This window comes from Microcaecilia unicolor, chromosome 5 (genome assembly GCF_901765095.1).
Source record: "Microcaecilia unicolor chromosome 5, aMicUni1.1, whole genome shotgun sequence".
NCBI lineage: Eukaryota > Metazoa > Chordata > Amphibia > Gymnophiona > Siphonopidae > Microcaecilia > Microcaecilia unicolor.
In genome coordinates, this window is record NC_044035.1 from 172,343,337 (window position 1) to 172,366,058 (window position 22,722).

The 22,722-nt window shown below is 41.8% G+C and overlaps 1 protein-coding gene across 1 annotated transcript in view; it reads right to left on the reverse strand.

Moving 5' to 3' along the window:
* The window catches only part of LOC115471300 (calretinin-like), a 107,575-nt gene extending 87,512 nt beyond the window's left edge, over positions 1–20,063 (reverse strand). Inside the window, exon 1 of the mRNA XM_030205003.1 lies at positions 19,936–20,063. Coding sequence (XP_030060863.1) covers positions 19,936–20,029 — 94 coding nt within the window. The 5' untranslated portion in view covers positions 20,030–20,063. The remainder of the gene's footprint in view (positions 1–19,935) is intronic.
* Positions 20,064–22,722: the final 2,659 nt, after the last annotated feature.

Sequence of the window (22,722 nt, forward strand, 5' to 3'; positions counted from 1 at the left end):
TGTTCGCGTTCGATTCTGCCCCTCCATGTCAGCTATTAACTTGGCATAAGTGGATGTGCCTTCTTTTTGGTGCACCAATGTGCAGTTGCATTAGTATTGTGTAACAGCATCAGGGCTCCCTAATGCCATTATAAATTGGTGCTCCCTGTGCTGCTTCGGGGTGCCACATAGGAGACATGAATTTACAGAAATGCTGTCATATTCTTTGTCTCCCTTGATAGTAACGTAGTAAGTGACAGCAGATAAAGACCTGTACGGTCCATCTAGTCTGGCCAACAAGATAAACTCATTTTACATGGTATGCGATACTTTATATGTATACCCAAGTTTGGTTTGTCCTTGCCATGCTCAGGGCACAGACCGTAGAAGTCTGCCCAGCATTGTTCTTGCACTAAAAGTTCTGAAGCTAACGTCGAAGCCCCTTAAAATTTACACTCCAGCCCATCCATATCTATTCAGTCACGATCAGGGCACAGACTATAGAAGTCTGCCCAGCACTGGTTTTTGATATAGTATTAATGCCCACAGGAATGTCTTTTTTTAATGCAGGTGAAAGGATGCACACTGTGAGACCTGACTTTAATTTTAGCCTCATTTGAAGAGAGTGGCTTCAGTCAGTTCCTTCCATCGAATTGCTTTAACAGTGATGATTGATGACTTCGTATCAAGAAAAGGCCTTTAACAAAGGCTTCTTTCATGTGTTTAAATTATCCTTCCAATACTGTTCATTTCATTTAGTGTAGAATATTTAACAAGTTCATTTTATTAATGCCTATCGTGTGTTGGGGAGGGGGGAGCTCCCAAATATTCCCACCCATGCCTCTAACAGGCTAGCATGGACCCTGCTTGGGTGAAACACTTGATCTTCCTGTGCCTCAAAGTTGTAATTGGATAATACTATAATATTATTACTTCAGTTGGAAAAATGTGAACCACTGTGAGTTTTTGTAAAATGTTACTTACACTCAAGCTGTGCTTCCAGGAGGGGATCCCCCCAACCTCATGTTTGCTGTGTCTCTCCTCCTATGGCCAAAAGAGAGGATCCCTGGACCTAAGCGGCATTCAAATTAAAACTTAACAGAGAAAAAACTCAATGTCTCATTCTCTCTTCCCAATAAAACACTGAATGACCCACTACTATCACTGCCCTAGGTTCATCTCTTCCAATCTCAGACACCCTGAAAATCCTAGGTGTAACTATAGACCGCAACCTAACACTCTAAAATCAAGCTAAGATCACAACAAAGAAAATGTTCCATACAATGTGGAAACTCAAAACATGTAAAACCCTACTTTCCTAGGAACATATTCCGAAACATGATCCAAACAATGGTGATAGCCCACGTGGACTACTGCAACGAAATATACGCAGGATGCAAAGTTCAAATAAGAAAATTACAGACAGCACAAAACACAGCAGCCAGACTTATCTATGAAAAATCACGCTTCGAAAGCACTAAACCCCTACTATAAAGTCTACACTGGCTACCAATTAATGAACGAATAATCTTCAAGATATGCTCAATCGTACAAAGAATTATCTGCGGCATTGCACCTGCCTACATGACTGAACATGATGTAAACAACAAGATCATACCTAACCCTCCACTACCCCAGATGTAAAGGCCTGAAATACAAATTGTCATACGCCTCCAGCTTCTCCTTCCTAGGCACTCAATTCTGGAAAGACCTGAAACTCACAAACAACTACCTCAACTTTCGGAAAAACCTAAAAATACACCTCTTTAAGAAGTTCCTCCCCTCTGCGACTTCATAACTTCTTAACCACTAAAAACATCCCAAAATAACCTCAAAAATGGAAAATGATAAACACCTCAGTAACAGTCCTACAAATACTACCTATTCCTCTCAAATGCTTTGTAAATGCAATCTACGCTACTACTGATCATTGGCATTAAGTAATCCACATCAACTAACTGACATTCTGTAATCCACCCCTGTTGTAACATGTAAGCCACATTGAACCTACCAAGGTGGGAAAATGTGGGATACAAATGCAATAAATAAATAAGCCAACTGCTCTCCTCTTCCAGGTCTAAGTCAGCTCCAGATACGTCTCCTCTTAGGGTGGAGATTTCTATTCTGTCAACTTCTTGTCTTTTTCCTTCTGGGTCCAGTGCTAGAGCTGACCATACGCCTGAAGCAGGAGTGTACCTGCTAAATGTCCATTTTCACACTGCCTGCTCTAACACCTGCTTAGCGGGAGTTTTTTCCCCATTTTGTGATGGTAAGATGTTCTCTAAAAATATTGAGAATGATATTAGGGCTTCTTTTACTAAGCCATGCTAGCGATTCCCTCGCGGCAAATGAGAGGAAGCCCATAGGAATTGAATGGGCTTCCTCTCATTTACTGTGCAGGAATCGCTAGCATGCATTTGTAAAAGAAGCCCTTAGTGAGCTGGCAGCTGCTTAAAGATATCTGATAACTGCAGCACAAATCATTCTGAAAATCAAACTCACTATTTTTGGGACAAAACAACACTTCCTACTGTTTCCAATAATACCTCAGCCTTGTGTATTGGATATCAGGAAGCGCCCTAGCAGAGAATCCATACAGAGCGAATTTGCTAGATAGAGAAATGGGAACAGCAACAACAAATTGAAGTGATTTTAGTGAAACTCAGCTGAGCTTCCTCCTGTTTGGACTGAGGTGGCCCACAGGTCTGTGGAGACTTTTCTCACCTTTTAGGCCTCAGGAAAGGTATCTTGGGCCTGCACTCACTCCCACTGCAGCCAGGGGAGTCAATAACCCAGGTTGTGGCCAATGTCTCCTTTCTCTTATGTGTCACAAAGAGGGTATCTTTGGGTATTAGTGATTTCTCTCCTCCTGGTACCCAAATAGGAAATTCCTAGACCAGTGTTCAGCAAGTGACAGAGGAGCTTCAGTTCACTTCTGCAGTGGCCGTGTCTATAACAGCTATTGTAACGATTATCAATAGACCTTTTATTTATTTAAAATGCATTTTTAGACCATGTGTCATTTTATTCCAAGCAAAAATATGGCTTTTAAACTTTGCAAAGTCATCTGAGCTATCTGTCTATGACAATGGAAAGCATCTTAACAGACTGTTCATTCAAACTGAGTGAAATTGATTTTAGTATTATTTTTATTTAAAAAACTTATAGTTTGTCTATAACCAAGGTGGGTTACAATCAACACACATAAAAAAAATCAACATAAGCCATAATCTACCCAGATAAAAATCTTCTTACTAACTTTCCACCCACAGAATAGTGAAATGCCGCAGGGATCTGTACTGGGACTGGTGCTAATTAACATATGGTGTTACCTCACCTTGAGTATTGCATTCAATTCTGGTTAGCGTATCTCAAAAAAGATATATACAGAATTAGAAAAGGTTCAAAGAAGAACGACCAAAATGAGAAAGAGGATGGAACTCCTCCCATATGAGGAAAGGCTAAAGAGGTTAGGGCTCTTCAGGTTGGAAAAGAGATGGCTGAGGGGGGATATGATTGAGGTCTCTAAAATCCTGAGTGGTGTATAACAGGTAAAAGTGAATCAATTTTTCACTCTTTCAAGAAGTACAAAGATTAGGAGACATTCAATGAAATTAAACATGGAAATACTTTTAAAATAAATAGGAGGAAATATTTTTTCATGCAAAGAATAGTTAAGCTCTGGAACTCACTGCTGGAGGATGTGGTAACAGTGATTAATGTATCTGGGTTTTAAAAAGATTTGGACAAGTTCCTGGAGGAAAAGTCCATAGTTCGCTGTTGAGACAGACGTGGGGGAAGCCACTGCTTGCCTTGGGTTTTGTTGCATGGAATGTTGCTGCTATTTGGGTTTCTGCCAGGTACTTATGACCTGGATTGGCCACTGCTGTAAGCAGGATACTGGGCTAGATGGACCATTGGTCTGACCCAGTATGGCTATTCTTATGTTGTACATGAAACATTTGCACAAACAAATGTGTTTTCAAAAGTTTCTTAAAATTTGCTTTGCTGATGCATAACCGTAGAACTCCTTGAAGTGCATTCCATAATAATGGACCCACTATAGAAAAGGCTGCTGCCTTTATCTCAGTACAATGGGCCTCACATACCCCTAGAGTAGATAGTCACACGGGCCGACTCAGATCTTAATTGTCGGCTTAGCTTGTAAACTGACAACACCATGTACCATTGATTAGTCAAGTATAAAATCTGGTGAATAAGACATAGCACTTTAAACTGCACACAAAACCGAAGAAGCAGCCAGTGTAGCCACTCGCTTCAACACAGGAGTAATATGAGCATCCTTCACAGCTCCTACAATCATCCTAGTTGCTGCATTTCGCAGCCTCTTCACACTGCTGTGTGAGCAGTGCAACTGTATAAGGTGCAGATACGTAGGGGTGAAAAAGTTACTCCCGATCCACTCTTTCTTCATTCATGGTGGTGAAGCAGATGGGGTGGGGGGCAGCATGAGCAAGTCGCACAGGGCACAACTATAGCTCGGTATGGTGCTGTTAGTACATGAATTATAATTATTATATTGTGGAAAAACTGGCCATCCATAAACCCTTTATTGTTGGAATCAACCTCCCTTCATCAGTTTACGCTAGCAGTTTGCCTCAACCTGGTAAGATTGGTTCTCACTGAATGGTTATTGTTGCTGTGGCATCTAGAGATGGTGAATCTAGATAAAAAGTGTTTACCGTGGCTGGTGCTGCAGAAACAGCCTGAGTTTTCGAAGAGTTCCTTCATTAATTGGGCTCTGCAGGGACACTGCCTCTCCCTGGGGTCAGTTCAATAATAGTGAGAAGATTAGATTTGATTGGATGGTCTTGTGGGGGTTCTGAAGACCTGCTGTTGACCGTAACTAGGCTGAGAACAAGAATGCAGTGGAGAGATGCTTCTCGAAAGCCTGACACCAAGGGAGTTGGGGAAGAAAGGCACAGAAAAATGATGAAGGGATATTTCTGCAAAAAATTCCTTTTACCAGAAAAAACCTTTGTATCTGTAGGTTTCTTAATGATATCCTTGCTGTAAGACTCTCTCTGTCTATGCCTGCTACCGTTTTAATCCCAGCACCATTCATCCTACTATTAATGCCCTGTTATTACAAAGCTAGCACTTTCCCTCCCTCTGCTATTATTCTTTCTCCTCCTATGTTGCTTTTCTTTAGTCTCTTTCATTTTCTTTCTTTTACGTCTGTTTCTATTCTTCTCTCTCCACTGCAGCCTCTTCATTTCTTCTGTCTCTTTGCCCATTATTTTTCTTTTCCTTTTCTAGTTCTCTACCGTTTTTCATTATGATGAATTTAATTCTTTCCTCCTTCTCCTATTTTGCCTCTCTCAATTCTTTCCTTGTCTATTTTTTCACTCTGTCTCTTCCTTCTCTTTATATCTCTCTCTTTCTGTGCCTTTCCAGTCTCGGCAAATTGTGTTTTGATTCCAAATTCCCATTCATTACAATTTGTTTGAGTCACTCTTGAAGTCAGGGAATTGCATCCAGGGCACCTGCCTTGGGCCCATGCTACAGGGGGCTCTATAACTGCCTCAAACTCAAGGTGGCATAGCCTTCTAGTGGGCTTTGGGGCCCATCCAATTTCTGTCCTGGGCCCCTGCATGTCTAACACTGGCCCTGGTTTGAGAGATCATCAGACTTCTGTATATCTGCTCTTGGTGCATAGCTTCCTGCACTTTGTGTAAGCAGCAAATAGATTAACCATTTGGGGTGGGGGGGGGGGGGGGCTAATCTAGCCTCGATATTCCCACTGTTCTGCACAAGAACAACTTATTCACACTGAAAACAGAAAATAAGCCTTTAATTATGTGAAAAATATAACTGAAGCAACAGCTGCAATATGCATTATAAGCAGGGCTTTTTTTGAGGGGGTATTTGGGGGTACTGAGTACCGGCACCTTTTCCATTGTCTGCTAAAATTGACCCATGAACCTCAAGTTTTAATGAAAGAGGTCAAGCTCTACACACCAATTCTGCCTTGTCATAGATTCTGTGACTGGTTGCAGGGGGCCTGGCTATTGTGGGGTGGGTCCCTTAGTGATCACCCCACCCCCTGAAGGGTGGCTGGCATTTGAGTACCGGCACCTTTTTCGCTAGAAAACATGCACTGATTATAAGATGCCATGCCTCTAGCCTCAACTCTGCTCAGTCTTCTGAAGCCAAGCTGGCCTGGGAAGACGCTGTCATCAACCTTTCATAGAGTGAGAAAAAAAGAAGCAATTATAAATGGAGGGCACTTTGCTACAGGAAGACCAACAGCTTTGAAGATTGTATGGCTTTTGATGGTGCACTGTAACATTAGGGAATACAATAACAGCGAGTGTCTGTTTCTCAGGTTCCACTTATGTTCATGCACATTTTGATAGCTATCGAGAGAAAAGCGATTTCTGGGTTTATTCTTCCTGAGCAGGATACAGAGGAGATCTCTCTCATCACGGCTGGGATACAGCCAGAACACACACTTCTAAATCTGGTGGTAGCCGAATGAGGGGCTTTCAGTCTCTGGTTGGGAAAGGATGGGCAGCCACTACACTTGGCTGCTCTATGGGGTAAGGGGTCAGAAGAATGCTCCATAGATAAAGAAATAGCTGAGAAAGAGGGAGGATCCAGAGACCTGAGCAACCCACAGGGCACATAAGCACCCTAAGGCCATCACGTCTTTGTATAGGGAGTTTGAAAACTTGCATCAACTTATATAAAAGTGACATATGGAGATACAAAGTAGACACATAAATCTCTAGGACTCGTTAAAACACAACCTCCAAAGAGAAGGGAGAAATCTGAATGAGTAAAATAATGCTGTTCTATTAGTGTTTCTGGCAGTACATAGAGAAGGACCAGAGCTAGCTTCCTCCATTTCCTTAAAAATACTAAAATGTTCCCCACATTTACCATTAAATTTCACAAATCAAAAACAGAGTTCTGCTGATCTAGTCCATGAATCTTTCCTACTTCTCTCTCCCATGCTCATTAAGCTGCTGGGCTGTACAGTGTTTATTTTTGTAATACACTAAAGGTAAATTCTCAAATAGCCACCAAAATTTAGGTACCATCATGATGCACCTAAATGTGAGTTCTATAATGGCAGTTGTGTGTACAGCTGTAGTTATGGAATACTAATGTAAGTCTGCATTTACTCACCTAACTTTAGATTGAATACTTATGCCATCTCAGTGGCTGGCTTAAATGTAGTGGCGGCCATTTTCTCTCTAAGTGAGAAAGAATGCAAGTTGTATTTAATTGAACCTTTTCCCTGAGGAAGTAATGAAACCTAGCCATCTTGGTGGAGGTTCTCACTATATTGGAAACTGCTGCTGCAAGTTAAGTGGTGCTAGTCACAAAACGTTTTAGATATTCATACTGCTTTAAAAAAAAGTCTTAAAAAACGTTAAAATATTGGATCGATGAAGATTTGCAGAACATTGCCTAAAATGTTTGGATAGCAATGCTGTTGCTGTGAACTCTGATGATCCTAATACTATTATTATGAAAATCAATGAAAGTACTATAGTATCTTGAAGTGATACTAACACTGCTATCTGAGTGCCTAACTGTAGGCATTCAGGCATGCAATAAAAGTGAAAACCAATCTCCCAATGCTAATCACCAATGGTGAATTCTTTCGCTCTTTTTCTTTTCTTTTCACTATTTACTATTGCTTTCAAAATAAAATAGAGGAAAAAGACTTCAATAGTCTGCTGAGCTCTATCTTTTCATCATTAAGGCACTGTGCAGATAAAAAAAAAAGTCAACCTCCAAAACCTTCCCTTTAAACACTCTGTGCAATTTTCATCAAAACATGTCAACTAAAGGCATACTTATCTTTGAACCCAACGGGGTCCCATTTCACCCATGACTTCTTCAGGGGAAATGTGTACCCAAGTTCATACTCTGGCAGCGTTCTCTTCTTGTCAGAAGAAGCCTGGAGAAGTCATGGGTGAAACGGGACCCCGTTGGGGTCAAAGATGTGTGCCTTTAGTTGACATTTCTTGATGAAAATTGCACAAAGTATTTAAAGGGAAGGTTTTGCAGGTTTCTTGATCAATGATGACTTTTTGATCTGCACAGTGCTTTAATGATGAAAAGATAGATAACTGCATTTTATTTTGAAAGCAATAGTAAATAGTGAAAGAAGGAAAAAGAAAAAAGAAAAAAAAGAAATTCACTATTGGCAATTATCATTGGGAGATGGGTTTCCACTTTTATTGTTTGCAAAGTGCTCATTTTTTAAAGTGGATTGTTCCAGTTATTAGTGGGGGCATTTAGGCAAGCACATAATAATATTCTATAAGCTGCACGTCACTGCTTGACACACTGCTGACCTGCCTATGCCCCCCTCAGGTTCATGCCATCTTGAAGTTGGGTGCTCTGGATTTCAGCATGCAACTTATAGAATAGCTACTAAGGGCAGCTGCATATGTAACTGCTAATTGCTGCCAATTAGCATCATTTAAGACAAATTATAGCCAATAATTAGATGCTATCTCCAATTATCAGCCAATTATTGGATTACGTTACATGCACAACTGACCTTAGTCTATGTTGTGTGTGCAAATTTGCATGCTAGTTGGAAAATTGAGCATCCAGGACTATAGAAATAGGAGGGATATATCTATATAGAAGACACTGCAGAGCAAAAAGCACAGAAAGACCTTTAGGAGCAGGACTACGGGAAAAGACCCAATTCATTATTAGAAGAACCCGACATGGGCCGTGTTTCAGCAACTCTACACCTGAGAAAGGGGTTGCATAAGTTTGCAGAACTCTTTACAAAGCAGTAGCAAATCTGCCAATAAAAGGGTTTAGCAATCAATAGGGACACGCTGCAAATACAAACCTGCTGTTAATATCAAAGTATACACTGTCAGGGCGTATAAAAAAGACAAGTATCTTAATCCGGTGGACGCTGAAAATGCTGTAACCCCCCCCCCCCCCCCCCCCCCCCACCAAAGCAGGAACTAACATTTACACACCAGTTATGTGCATAAATGTTTACAATACTACCCTATATGTGTGTGTGCAAGTGCATGCATACACACGTAAATGCCAAAAATGCACCTAAGTGCTATGCAAATATCTTATATAGTATTCATTTTAAAGGTATCCACACACATGAGTAGGACTTGTGTATTTTTGACATTTCGATGCAAGAACTTGCATCAACTCTATGGCTGGAATCAAGTGTTCATGCCTAACTGCATACACCCATATATATAGATAGATAGATAGATAGATAGATAGATAGATAGATAGATAGATAGATAGATAGATAGATAGATAGATATCACTTTACACTAGTATTCTATAATGGAAAATAGTGCCTACTTTCCTTTATAGAGTAGATGCCACACAGGTGCTCTCGGGGTACCTAAATATAGGGAAGCTGATATAGAATTACCCCTAACTGCCAGAACCAATCAATCAAACTCTGCCTTTTGCTTCATTTATCCATTATTCAGGTAACCCTCACCAGTCAGCAACTCCATCACTCAGCGTGATTGTCTCAACATCACATATCACTCAGCTGCAAGTATTCTTCTAAAGGGGGAATTCTCATATATTGTACCAGCCTGCATACACCACATTCTATCCATCACAACCTGCCTCCTCTCCGAGTACACGTGACCCCTCAAAGGTCAGTAAGAATTCTGTAAAAAGTGCTAAAACTTGCGCACGCAAATTTGGCTTGTGCAATTTAACTGAATAATTAGCCAATTAGTGCTGATAATGGAGATCTTAAGAATCAATTATTGGTACTAATTTGAAATTTTAAGCACAGGTCCCAAAAGGGGGCGTGGCCATGGGCGGGTCAGGGGCATTCCTTTATGCACGTGGTTATAGAATAAAGGGGATCCACACCTAATTTAGGCATGGGGATTTACACCAAGGATTCATCAGTGTAAATGGTTGCGCCTAAATATAACTGTGGTTCCCGGCATTAAGCACTATTCTATAAACAACATCTAATGTTAAGCATCATTTATAGAATAGCGCTTAGCACTAATTTTTTGGTGCCATTTATAGAATTTAATCCTGAGTGTCCACTGCTTCCATTACAATCCTCATCTTCCCCCACCACCTTTCTTCTTAAAACCACAATACAATTCATGCCATATAGGACTAGGTTCTATATATCACACCTAAATATCTGGCACGGAAATGAAAATCGCTTAGGCGTAATTCTATAAAGTACACTTTAATTTAGGCATACATTATAGAATAAGCCTAAATTTCTGCACGGTTTATAGAATACACTGAGAATCAGTCCACAGAACTAAATTTAGTCGCGATCAATTACGCCAAGTAAAACCTGGTAAATTAGGCATGGAGCGGGTGTATTCTATAACAATAGATTTTATAACATAGATTTTAAAAATTCCCACAACCCGCCTATTCCATGCCCATAGCCACGCCCACTTTTCAATTATGCGACTGATATTTATGAGCACCAAGTTACAGAATACTCTTAGCAAGTAACTCACATCAATTCTAATTAATGCCAATTAGTGCTGATAATTGGTTGTTAGCATCCAATTATCAGTGCTGATTAGCTTGTTAACTAATTAAGTTATGTGCATTGTTATGGAATATGCATTGCGTTCCACGTGGAAATCTAAGTGCAATATACAGAATCCCATGGATAATGCCTAAACTTACCTTATATGAAGCTTTTAAGCCTGTCAAGGAATGAAAAATAATTTCTGCTCTAAAAATCCTCTTAGCATGCTTGCATCCTGGGAAAATCAAAGCTGTGACATAGCAACCTGTTTGGAGAAAACTGACTTGCCTTGATGAAAAAAAAAATCCTCTCATATTAAGAAGTGAGTGAAAATGCATATAAATGAAACAGAGAAAGACCAACTATAGTGGTGGATGAGGACAATTAGGCTCATTTAGGGCATTAATTTAGAAACATATCCAACATGTAAATAGTGGCATATATATGCAGATGTTATTTTTTGTTTTATTTATTTTTGTTACATTTGTACCCCACACGTTCCCACTCATGGCAGGCAATGGAGGGTTAAGTGACTTGCCCAGAGTCACAAGGAGCTGCCTGTGTGGGGAATCAAACTCAGTTCGTCAGTTCCAACGTCTACCACCCTAACCACTAGACCACTCCTCCACTGCTAAGTTTAATTAATTTCAGAATGTCACTATTGACACATAGAGGGCTGTATCACACAGAGGTTTGGGTGGGATTGAATCTACACAAGCATTATCCATTTTACAAAGGGAATACAAAGTTTAAGGGGACAAGTTTCCATGTTGGGTTCTACATCAGCTCAAAAGCATGCATAGGTTTTAAAAAGTGATTCTTTTATCAAGGACTTTACAGGAGAGATAAAGGGAGTCATTCTCATTAATCCCATATAAAAAATTAAACCAAGTTAAAAATATGGCCTTACTACTTAATTAGTGCAACATGTGTGGGTTTGTAAAATGGGGCAGTTACATGGAAGCTGTGAAATTACCATTTCCACTTGTAAGTGTTACCATCTCTATGTAAAAACTGCTAGGTTATTATTTTTATTTATTATTTTATTATTTTATTGCATTTGTATCCCACATTTTCCCACCTATTTGCAGGCTCAATGTGGCTTACAAGAACCTGTTATGGCATCGCCATTCCAGGAGATAGATACAATTGGTGTTACAACAAGATCATGGATGAGGAAAAAAGGCCTAGGCAAAGTTATATAAAAATAAATCTCGGAATAGGGTGAAGTGATGAAGTGTTATAGTTAGGCTATGGATTCCCATTGTAGGTCTTATTGAAGAAATAGGTTTTCAGAGATCTACGAAAGTTGGTTATATCATTAATTGTTTTCAAGTCAGTTGGTAGTGCATTCCATAGCTGCGTGCTCATGTAGGAGAAGCTGGTCGCATGTGTTAGCTTGTATTTTAATCCTTTGCAGTTGGGGAAGTGCAGATTAAGGAATTTGCGGGCTGATCTTTTAGCATTTCTGGGAGGTAGGTCCACGAAGTCTAGCATGTAACTTGGGGCATCTCCGTGGATGATTTTGTGAACAATCATGCAGATCTTGAACGCGATACGTGTGTTTGTGTAGACAAAAAGCACTAGATTGATGAAAGGTGAGTGAACACCTTTCATCGATCTAGAACTTTTTGTCTACACAAAAGCATCCTTTATACCCATCAATCACCAGTCTTTTTCAAGACTTGATTTGGTTTGTTCATTCTTCAATTTCACCTTCAAGTTACCATCATATACAGACTCCTGAGGCAGGCATTGTTTGCCAAAACATGGTACCGTGTCAAGTCTTATCTACTGTTAAAGAACATTTTTTTATACTATCTGTCTCCTTGGCTTTTTAGAAGTGTCTTGTTGAACACACTACTCCCCTGCTGCTGCATTTCTTCTCACTTCTTCACAACTTGGGATCCTTTATACTTATTCCATGTTCTCTTGAATTCCATTACCATTTTATTATCATCTACATCCAATAAGAGTCCATTCCATTCATTTATCACTATTTTCATGAAAAAATATTTTCTGATGTTGCTTCTGAACTTTATTCTGTGAGGGGGGGGGGGTAGAGGGAAGGAGAGGACATGGCAGTGCTACACAAGGAAGATAGCAGCACAAGGCTTTTAAATACCCCCATTCCCTCATGGCTTACAGCATCCTGCCTCCTCTGATAGGAATTTTGCATCAGATGAGTGCTGCAGGCTTGGAGTGCATGTATTCAAAGACCCTGCACCATGTCTGCTGCTTGGGCATGGAGGACAGAGGTTGGGTGATAGTGACTCGGGGAAGGAATGGGGAAGAGATGCTGGACATGGCAGGGGGGAGAAAAGGCAGATAGAGGACATGGTGGTGGAAGAGAGGGAAGGAGAGATGCTAATAACTGGGAGGGAGGCTAGGAAAGGGGAGATTCTAATCTAAGGGGGAGGGAGAAGGGGAGATGATGGACACTGGGTTGTAAGGAAGGGGAGATGCTGGATTATGGTGGGTGGAGTGACATATGACTGAAGGCTTATGTAGGGTATTAGATACCTTTGAGCTGGTCCTGTTTTCCAGAGTTTTCTTTCTTCTGAAAAGTGTTTGTATCCGATTTATGTATTTGAGGTATTGGAATGCTGTTCACACAAGAACATATCCTAGGAGTCAATATTCATCAGCATGGCTATAGTTTAACTTTAAGGGGGTAACTTCATAATGAGGTACGCATGTAAAATGTTCAAAAAGGTACCTATTTTATAATTACTCTATAAAGGCTAAATAGCTACCTATGTGCCTTTATAATAAAGCTCTCAGAACCAGATCTAACAGTGCATAAACTCTATCACAAATTTGCACCTGCTCGAAAGACAGTATAAATATGTAAGATGTAATCTACGCATGCACATGTGTATTTTATAAAATATACACCTACATCACAACTTTACTATCCAGCTTATAATCGAACGAGAATAACGCCCAAGTTCCGACCTAAATCGGGAGATGGGCGTTCTTCTCACAAAAACAAATAAAGCGGTATAATCGAAAGCCGAACTTTGGACGCTTTCAACTGCACTCCGTCGCGGGTGCGGACAAAGTTGACGGGGGCGTGTCGGAGGCGTGGTGAAGGCGGAACTGGGGCGTGGTTATCGGGCGAACAGAGATGGGCGCCCTTCGCCGATAATGGAACAGTTTTGAGCTAGAATTTAGGACACTTTTCCTGGACCCTGTTTTTTCACGAATAAGGCCCCCAAAAGTGCCCTAAATGACCAGATGACCCCCAGAGGGAGTCGGGGATGACCTCCCCTGACTCCCCCAGTGGTCACTAACCCCCTCCCACCACAACAAATGATGTTTCACAACTTTTTACTTTCACCCTCAAATGTCATACCCTCCTCCCAAGCAGCAGTATGCAGGTCCCTGGAGCAGTTGTTAGGGGGTGCAGTGGACGTCAGGCAGGTGGACCCAGGCCCATCCCCCCCCTACCTGTTACAATTGTGCTGCTTAATGCTACTAGTCGTCCAACCCCCCCAAACCCACTGTACCCACATGTAGGTGCCCCCCTTCACCTCTTAGGGCTATAGTAATGGTGTAGACTTGTGGGCAGTGGGTTTTGAGGGGGATTTGGGGGGCTCAACACCCAAGGGAAGGGTGCTATGCACCTGGGAGCTCTTTTACCTGTTTTTTTGGTTTTGTAAAAGTGCCCCCTAGGGTGCCCGGTTGGTGTCCTGGCATGTGAGGGGGACCAGTGCACTATGAATCCTGGCCCCTCCCACGAATAAATGTCTTGGATTTATTCGTTTTTGAGCTGGGCGATTTCATTTTCCATTATCGCTGAAAAGCAAAAACGCCCAGCTCACACCTTGACGAATAAAACATGGGCGTCTTTTTCTTTTAAAAAATACGATCCGCCCCGCCCCTTCACGGACCCGTTCTCGGAGATAAACGCCCATGGAGATAGGCGTTTCTGTTCGATTATGCCCCTCCATGTCTATCTGACTTTGAAAGGCGAAACAGCAAGCCTTCAACTAAAACTAAACTAAACTCTGCCCCAGCTCCACCCAAACTATGCACCTGGGAAACCTATGAGAAGATCACGTTTCAATATGCACACTTTCGTCAGCATGGACACTTGTATGTGTACATATCTGTGTACATTTTATGTGTCTTTTTCACATGTAAATAATGTTTTTACATGTGGAAAATGTTTCACAAAATCAACCCCCCCCTATACATCTAGCCTAAACTTCTGGAAACTGCTGGAAATTATGAGGTGCCAGCTTATATTCAGACTGGTGCCTGGATTAGTGGCTGGATAAAGCTAGGACACCCGGGGCGGTTCGCTGCTGTGCACCCCCCCCCCACAGGTGCAACATAACACCCCCCTTGGTGCATCACCCAAGCCCCCCCCCCCCCGAGTGCATTCTTGCCTGCTGTGTGCAAGCTTCTGGGGGGGGGGGGGTCGGTTCCGCTGGTTCCCTGCTCCTTCTGCTCCGGAACAGGAAGTTTCCTGTTCCGGGGCAGAGGGAGCAAGGAACCAGCAGAACCGACACCCCCCCCAGTGGCGTGCACCCGGGGTGGACCGCCCCCACCATCCCACCCTTGCTATGCCACTGCTAGGACAGATTTTTTGCTGTCCTTATTTAGGCCCAGTTGCTCAGAATTTGCCAGAAAACACCGGTACAAACACTGAAGAAAAATTACTGCACAATGCTCAACACTAATAACATGCAAATTATATGCACGCTGTTAGTGCTGAGCATTGAAAGTTAAAGGGGGAGGAATGTGTCTGGTGCATGCCCACAAGAACTGTGAGGTAGGCACAACTCTTATGCGCATGCCCAGTCAAGAGGGAACAGCTGTGGTCTCTGGAGTGGAAACCCTGGGCAGAAAGTAAACCAGACAGCAAAAATGTAAAAATATACAAGTTAAAACAAAACAACAACAAAAAAAACATAGCACTGGAGATGACACCAGAAGCAAGCTGCAGAAACTGCAAAGCTGCACACAGAGCTACAGATTTCCAGTACCCGCAACCTCCTGCATCAGGAACTAGAGATCTGCAGGGGACCCCTGAGATTAAGCAAAGATCAGCTGCCCCCATCCCTCCCTCTACTCTCAGGGACTCCTCAGTAACTCTGCACATTTAGTCATTAGGGCAGGAGGATTTTGTACACTGTTTCTCTAAGCATTGGAGGGAATTGCTAATGGACGCATTTACATCACATTTTAATACTAACAAATTTGTTTACATAGAATCTGTGCATGCTAAACTGACTAAAACCAGTTGCAAGTCCGGTTAGCTTTGAGCATCGGGCCTTAGCCACTTACCTGGTTAGTGGTCTGAAAATTGCTGCTAACCTTGTGCATACTGGCTCTGCCCAGACTCCTCCACCATGGCAACAACTGGACAGTTCCACAGCAGTCTCCCTGGATTCTCAGCGGCACTGTCTGGTCATGTGCTGCTGAAAATCTGAGAATCTTCTGTCCAGAGTGATTTAAATATCAATCTGCAGGTGTGTACCTTGCAACCCCCACTTCTGCACCATCCAAACTACCACCCTGGGAATACCTATAGACAGATTGCCTACACGTAGGTGCACATTTTCCCTGCACATAAAACTTTTCCCACATGTAATGCGTGTTTTATGCATGACGGCATATCAGGGCAGTTCTATAAGCTGGTGCCTAGAGATATCAGATATCACATATCAGAGTACCAAACTTTGGAATTCTCTACCTAAGCAGTTAAGAAACTTAGAAGAGTATCTTTCATAAATTATTAAAGGCTTTTCTATTAAGTACATATCTTATCAAAAGATAATAAACTAATGTTGCTGTCTCTCATATGTTTTGACAAGCACAGAAGAACAAAAAAACTTCTGCACAGGTCAATCCAAGCAGGTAAACACAGCGAAGGTGACACAAAGGATGATGCGGAAAAAACGTCCAGCTGACATCCTTTGTGTCACCTTCGCTGTGTTTGCCTTTTTCTCTTATGTGTTGCAACATAACCAATACTCTAGCCTAGCTTCATGACAAACACACAATTATTTCTACTATGTTAAAATGTTATAATTAATTATCTGACTGTATTACATTTTCGATGTTTTTTCTTGAATGTAAGCCACAGTGAACTTGAGCTTGTTCGGGATAATGTCATAATAATAATAATGTTAATAATATGCACCATTGATTGACAGTTAGGCACTAGGTGGTGTTCTACAATGTAACATAAAAGAGGGCATGCCTAAAATATAGGTCCACCAATGCTGACTCCTGCTAGTAAGCTATATCCGAATATCGGTGCCAAGATGCTGTTATAAAATTAGTACTATGCGCATGGCTGAGGAGCCAGTTTAAAAAACTGCCCTGTATTCCTTGGATTCTATAAATGGTGTTCATACACGGATGCACGGTTATAGAATAGGGTCACTTGCGTGCATAAACTAATGGGCTCAATTGATGCTTAATTAGTGTTATCAATAATTGGCCTTAACGAGTACTAATTAGGAGTTATGTGTGTAACTGATCTACGCCCCTATCCTATGATCAGTGCATCTAATTTCTATAATGTACATCTCCTAAGGGGGTGTGGCCATGGGAGGGGCATAGGCAGGTCAGAGGCGTGCCCAGCATTTAAGCACGGTTTTATAGAATACTTGCATTTATGCACCTATATGCCAATAGGTGGGCATAAGCATTTTGCATCAGCCTTTGGCTGGCATAAACACTCACACCTAAGGCACGAGAAAGTGGAATTAAGCTAGTATTCTATAATGGCAATTTCGGACAGAACTGCCATTATAGAATTCGCACTTATCGCCCTGTATCCCAGTGCCTATCTTTAGGAGCCAATTAGTGAATCTACCCCTATGTTTGTAAAAAGGATGTGCATGGAAAGTGTGCACCTATTTTTACACAATCTGTATGTGGGTGTTCTTAGAAACATAGTTTGGATGGAGTAGATGCAGAATTGCAATATATGCGTGCATCAGTGTTGTTCCTTGGTTGGCTGCCACCCGGCGCAGATCACTGCTGCGCACCCCTCCCGGATACAGCAACAACCCCCCCCCCAAATGCAGCATCATCCCCCTCATGCATCACCTCAAAACACCCCCCTCCCAGGTGCATTGCTCTTACCTCCTGGGGTGTTGGGAGCAGCTGTGCTGCTGTCAGCTCCACTGGTTCCCTGCTCCCTCTTCCCCAGAACAGGAAGTAACATCAGAGGGAGCAGGGGATCGATGGAGCTGACAGCTGCACGGCTGCTCCCTGCCCCCCCTTGCAGCATGCACCCGGGGCGGACCACCCCACCACCTTGCCCTCGGTACTCCATTGGCATGTATTTTATAAAATACAAGTGTATATACTTTGAGGCTGATATTCAGACCATGGGGGATAGCTGGGCTGCCTTCCATTGTCAGTGCTGAGCCTGAATATTCAATGCCGGGCCATTTCAAGTGACCGGCATTGAATATCTGGTTTATTTTTAGACAGTTCCAACTTAATCGGCCAAGCCGATATTCAGCGCTGGCCGGTTAAGTTTGAACTGGCCAAATATATTCCAGGTATTGATGTGGCCATATCTGGCCATCAAACTTAAGTGCCATTCCTGGCCGGTTAAATGGTTTTGAATATTGGCAGGGTAGAGTACTTGCCCAAATCTGAGCAGGTGTAAATGTGTGCTACAGGGGTTGGTTCTGGGTGCTTATTTATTCTGACGCATAAGTGGCTATGTTCCCTTTATAAAATAGGGTTCAAATAGCCGCATTATTGGACTTCTCACATTGGCACCCTGCTATAAAATAAGGCCCTAAGCAAATACTTGGATAATTTATAAAATACGCATGTACGTTGCAATTCTACCCAAACTACACCCTTGGGAATACCTATGGACAGATAGACACTTAGAGCCCGATATTCAGTGCAAGTTAACCACCCAGGAACAGCTGCCGAGTGCCGACTGGTTAACTTGTATCTTGGCAGATAACCAGTTATTTTCAGCGGCATTTAACTGGTTATCGCTGCTGAAAATGCTGATTAGCACTGAAAATAAAGCCGATGATGTTGTGGGCATTCCAGGGGTGCAACCGGTTAAGTCCCAATATTTGGAACTTAAGGCCACATAAAAAAGCAGGCCTATCTTTGCTCTTGAAGCCATGGTCAGTTAACTCTGAATATTGATTTAACTGGTCATGTGCTAGCCAGTGTTGAAAAACCCAGAAATTTAATGTCGGTAGCCGGAAATGGCCCGAAATTAAATATCCGGATTGAATGCCTGTAGCGGGCAGACAAAGCGCTGCCTGCCACCGGCAGAATATTGGGGGGATACTTTCCATGCACATACTTTTCATGCATGTATGCAAGTGCACTATTAAAAAAAAAGCCCTTTCCACATGTAAAACAGGATTTACATGTGGAAAAATCTTTATTACTTTACATCCCTTACGTTCAGTCTCCACAATGCTCTCCTTCATACACACAAATCCAATATTTCTTCCCCTAGAAACCAGTTGGCAGAGCAAGACCCCAAATAACTATACAATGGAGAAAGAGAGTGAGAGCCTGAAACCAACAGAAAATGTTCACAAATAGATCTGAGAGCAAGCAATAAAGCTGTGGCAGTAACAAAGGATTTATGGTGTCTCCCTTGGAACAGTTGTAACCCCCAGAACTCCCAAAATACACCTTTCCCCCTCACTAGCTTCCCTTTTAAGAGAGCTCCACTTATGATCTCCCTTTTGGTTTGGAAAACTGAAAAGTTATTCCCGTCACAGACCGATCTTCCATTATATCTTTATCTTCAAGTTTTTATTTTTCAATCAGCTCTGTTTCTTTTGAATGGAATCCTTAAAAAACCAGTATCACTGTATCTCTGCTCTGGTATCTAAGGAACGCATCCCTGCAACAGGCAGAGCTGTGAAACGGGAGCAGCAGCTCCACCTTGGAGAGCTTTGCTCTTTCCCCTTCCAGCTGTCACTCCATTAAAGTAAGTTGCTTTTTCAGACCAATTTACATTCTTTACAGTTTTCAGCTTTTTGCTGTTGTGCCACAGAGTGCAATCGGCAGTTCTGGGACCAGAAAAGGTAGTCTTATATGGATGCACTGGCTGAGGAGGGTAGAACAATTTAAAGATGATTTTTGATTCGGTCCCTAGCAAAGGTCTCACTCAGAGAATGGCTGTAGAATTCCAGCAAAAGGAAGATTTCTGTTCAGGACTGTATGCAATTTAAGTTAACTTAAATGTACCTGAGAAAGGAAATCTAGTGGAAAATACAGTGTAAAGCAGAAAAGTTGTCAGGTAGAACTATTGCCCCCTCGCCCCCCTTAAAAGTCAATTTTTCTATTTAAAGTATATTTTTGCATTTTGAACTACAAGGCAATTAAACCAGATAATACTTGCAACAAGAAGATGCGATCAAAGTTTTTAGAACGTCTATTTCTTTCCAATTGTTATTTCCCTTTATGATACTGACCGTCTGCGTCGTAGTGCTTCCAGATTTCCAGGAACTGAGAGGCAGTGAGCTCTGCCAGGTGCAGGTATGGAGGCTGCTGCTGCTTGAGTGCCATGATCAGATAATCCTTACAGCTCCCGACAGTTCACAGTTTCTGTGCGGCTCTGCCAATGCTGCCAGCCGATTTTCAGCTCTGTCTTTATATAAACTCTCTCACGTCCGTCATACCAAGTAATGGCCAGCAGAGGGCCGAGATGATGTGAGAACACAGGGAGGATGTAGCCAAAGGCAAAGGATATGAAGACCAGTGCATTGCTTCCATGAAGAGGGTATCAGTACTTTGACATCTGTACACACAGTTGTTTACAAAGGGAGCTGTTTATCGTGTATCAAGATGGGTAAGATAGTAACAGAGTAAATGACGGCAGATAAAGACCAGCATGGCTTATTTAGTCTGCCGTTCATGTGTGTTCAGGCTACCGGCTTTTCCTATATGGGATCCTCTGTTTGTGCCATCACTGAAATTGAATATCAATGCAATTTTCAAAGTCAGCTTGTGTGTTACCTTAATTATAACTATTTATTGGCTTAACAATATATTTCTTGACTAGTTTTCATGTACTACACTCCCTTCTTCGGGTCCAAACAAAATGAGAAAGTCAGAACAAAAGATGATGGGGATCAAAGTTATCAGGACATCTTAAAGCAGATTTGGAGCCAGTCTAACCTTTTAAGTCAGATATTGAATATGTTGTCCTACACTTCAAAAGATAAATCACCCATTAAAAGTTAGGACTTTTATTTATAAGGTTCACCTAAATGGCAAAGTTTTTGGTAGAGGCCAACTGAATTTCGGTTTCAGTTATGATGCCAAAACTGCCCCAAAATTCTTGCCTACCACCATGGTTTTAGTTTCAGCTGAAACTGAACATGTGTTTTCTGTGCAAGCTGAAAATGTGTGCTATGTCCTGTTTGTCTCCCTCCCTTCCCCCTCCCTCAAAAAGGAGTTGCCTTTCTCCCCTGCCCACCCATAGGTGCCCCCCTTGGGCCTATTTAAAGAATGACACAGGGACAGTGACCTGCAGTAACCATGGGGATGGGGACAGGGACAGAACCTGCGGGGACGGGGTGGGGACAGAGCCTGAGGGGACGGGGTGGGGATAGGGACAGATCCTGTGGGGATGGGGGCAGAGTCCGTGGAGATGGGGACAAATGTTGACCCCATGTCATTTTCTGCTTTGAAGCCTGTTAATGAACTGGACTGTTATTTATGTTTGAGTGATGCAGATGATGATATTTTGATTTTTTGGAAAAACAATCAAACATGCTGACCACAACTAGCAAAGTTTGCTGCTACCAGCACATCTTCTAAAAAGACATCTTCTATTGCAGGAAGGACTGTGGAAAACAGGAGAGCTTGACTGAATCCCTGCTAGGGCATACAGAACAGGTTGTATTTTGTACTCCTGGACATTTTAACAGGGTGGATTAGGATTCCTTGGGGTAGTAGAAGTCAGTTATTGTTGGGGTTGGTAGAGGGTGGTGGTGGTGGCGTTATTATAGTTGCTCGTTGTTTTTATTGTTTTATTTATTTATTGCATTTGTATCCCACATTTTCCCACCTCTTTGCAGGCTTTATGTGGCTTACAATACATCATGAGTAGTGGAAGAGTGCTAGAAAATAAACATTTAGTATTACAGAAGGATTTTGGTCAACATGATGATAATAAGACATAGTAATAGTATACAAGCATATATTATGATACAGTTCTGAATATAAATGGGCGAGTTGTGCATATTCACATTGGTTGATCTTTGTGGTACACTTTATTAAAGAGATGGGTCTTTAGTAGTATGCGGAAGTTCGTTCTTTCGTAGATCGATTTCAAGCTGCGCGGCAACGCGTTCCATAATTGTGTGCTCAGGTAGGTAAAGTTTGACGCATGCATTAGTTTGTATTTCATATCTTTGCAGTTGGGGAAGTGCAAATCAAGGAATGTGCGGGATGATCTTTTGGCATTCCTAGGTGGTAGGTCTATCAGGTCTGACATGTAAGCTAGTGCATCACCATGGATAATTTTGTGAACTAGTGAGCATATTTTGAACGTGATGCGTTCCTTAAGTGGGAGCCAGTGTAATTTTTCTCGTAGGGGCTTAGCACTTTCAAATTTTGTTTTGCCAAATATGAATCTAGCTGCAGTGTTCTGGGCTGTTTGAAGTTTCTTGATTATTTGTTCTTTGCAGCCGGCATATAGTGCGTTACAATAGTCTAGATGACTGAGCACTATTGATTATACCAGGTTATGGAAAACAGTCCTTGGAAAGAAAGGTCTTATTCTTTTTAATTTCCACATTGAGTGGAACATCTTCTTGGTTGTGTTTTTCACGTGATTCTCTAGTGTTAGGTGTCGATCAATGGTGACTCCAAGAATTTTTAGGGTGTCTGAAATAGGAAGGTTTAGAGTTGGTGTGTTAATGGCGGTGAATTCTTTCTTGTTGTGTTGAGAGGTGAGTATTAGGCACTGGGTTTTTTCTGCATTGAGTTTCAGCCGAAATGCATCCGCCCAAGAATGCATGATAGGGAGACTTTGGTTGATGTCATTGGATATTTCTTTTAGGTCTTGTTTGAATGGGATGTAGATCGTTACGTCGTCTGCATATATGTATGGATTTTCTATTTGTGATTTATAAACAACAGTTGCACAGCATATTGTTCTTTTTTATACTTTAATAAAAAGATTTAAATATAAAATCATAAGTGTTCGAGCTTCTGCAGATGCACACAGGGATGGGGCTGGGACGGGGACA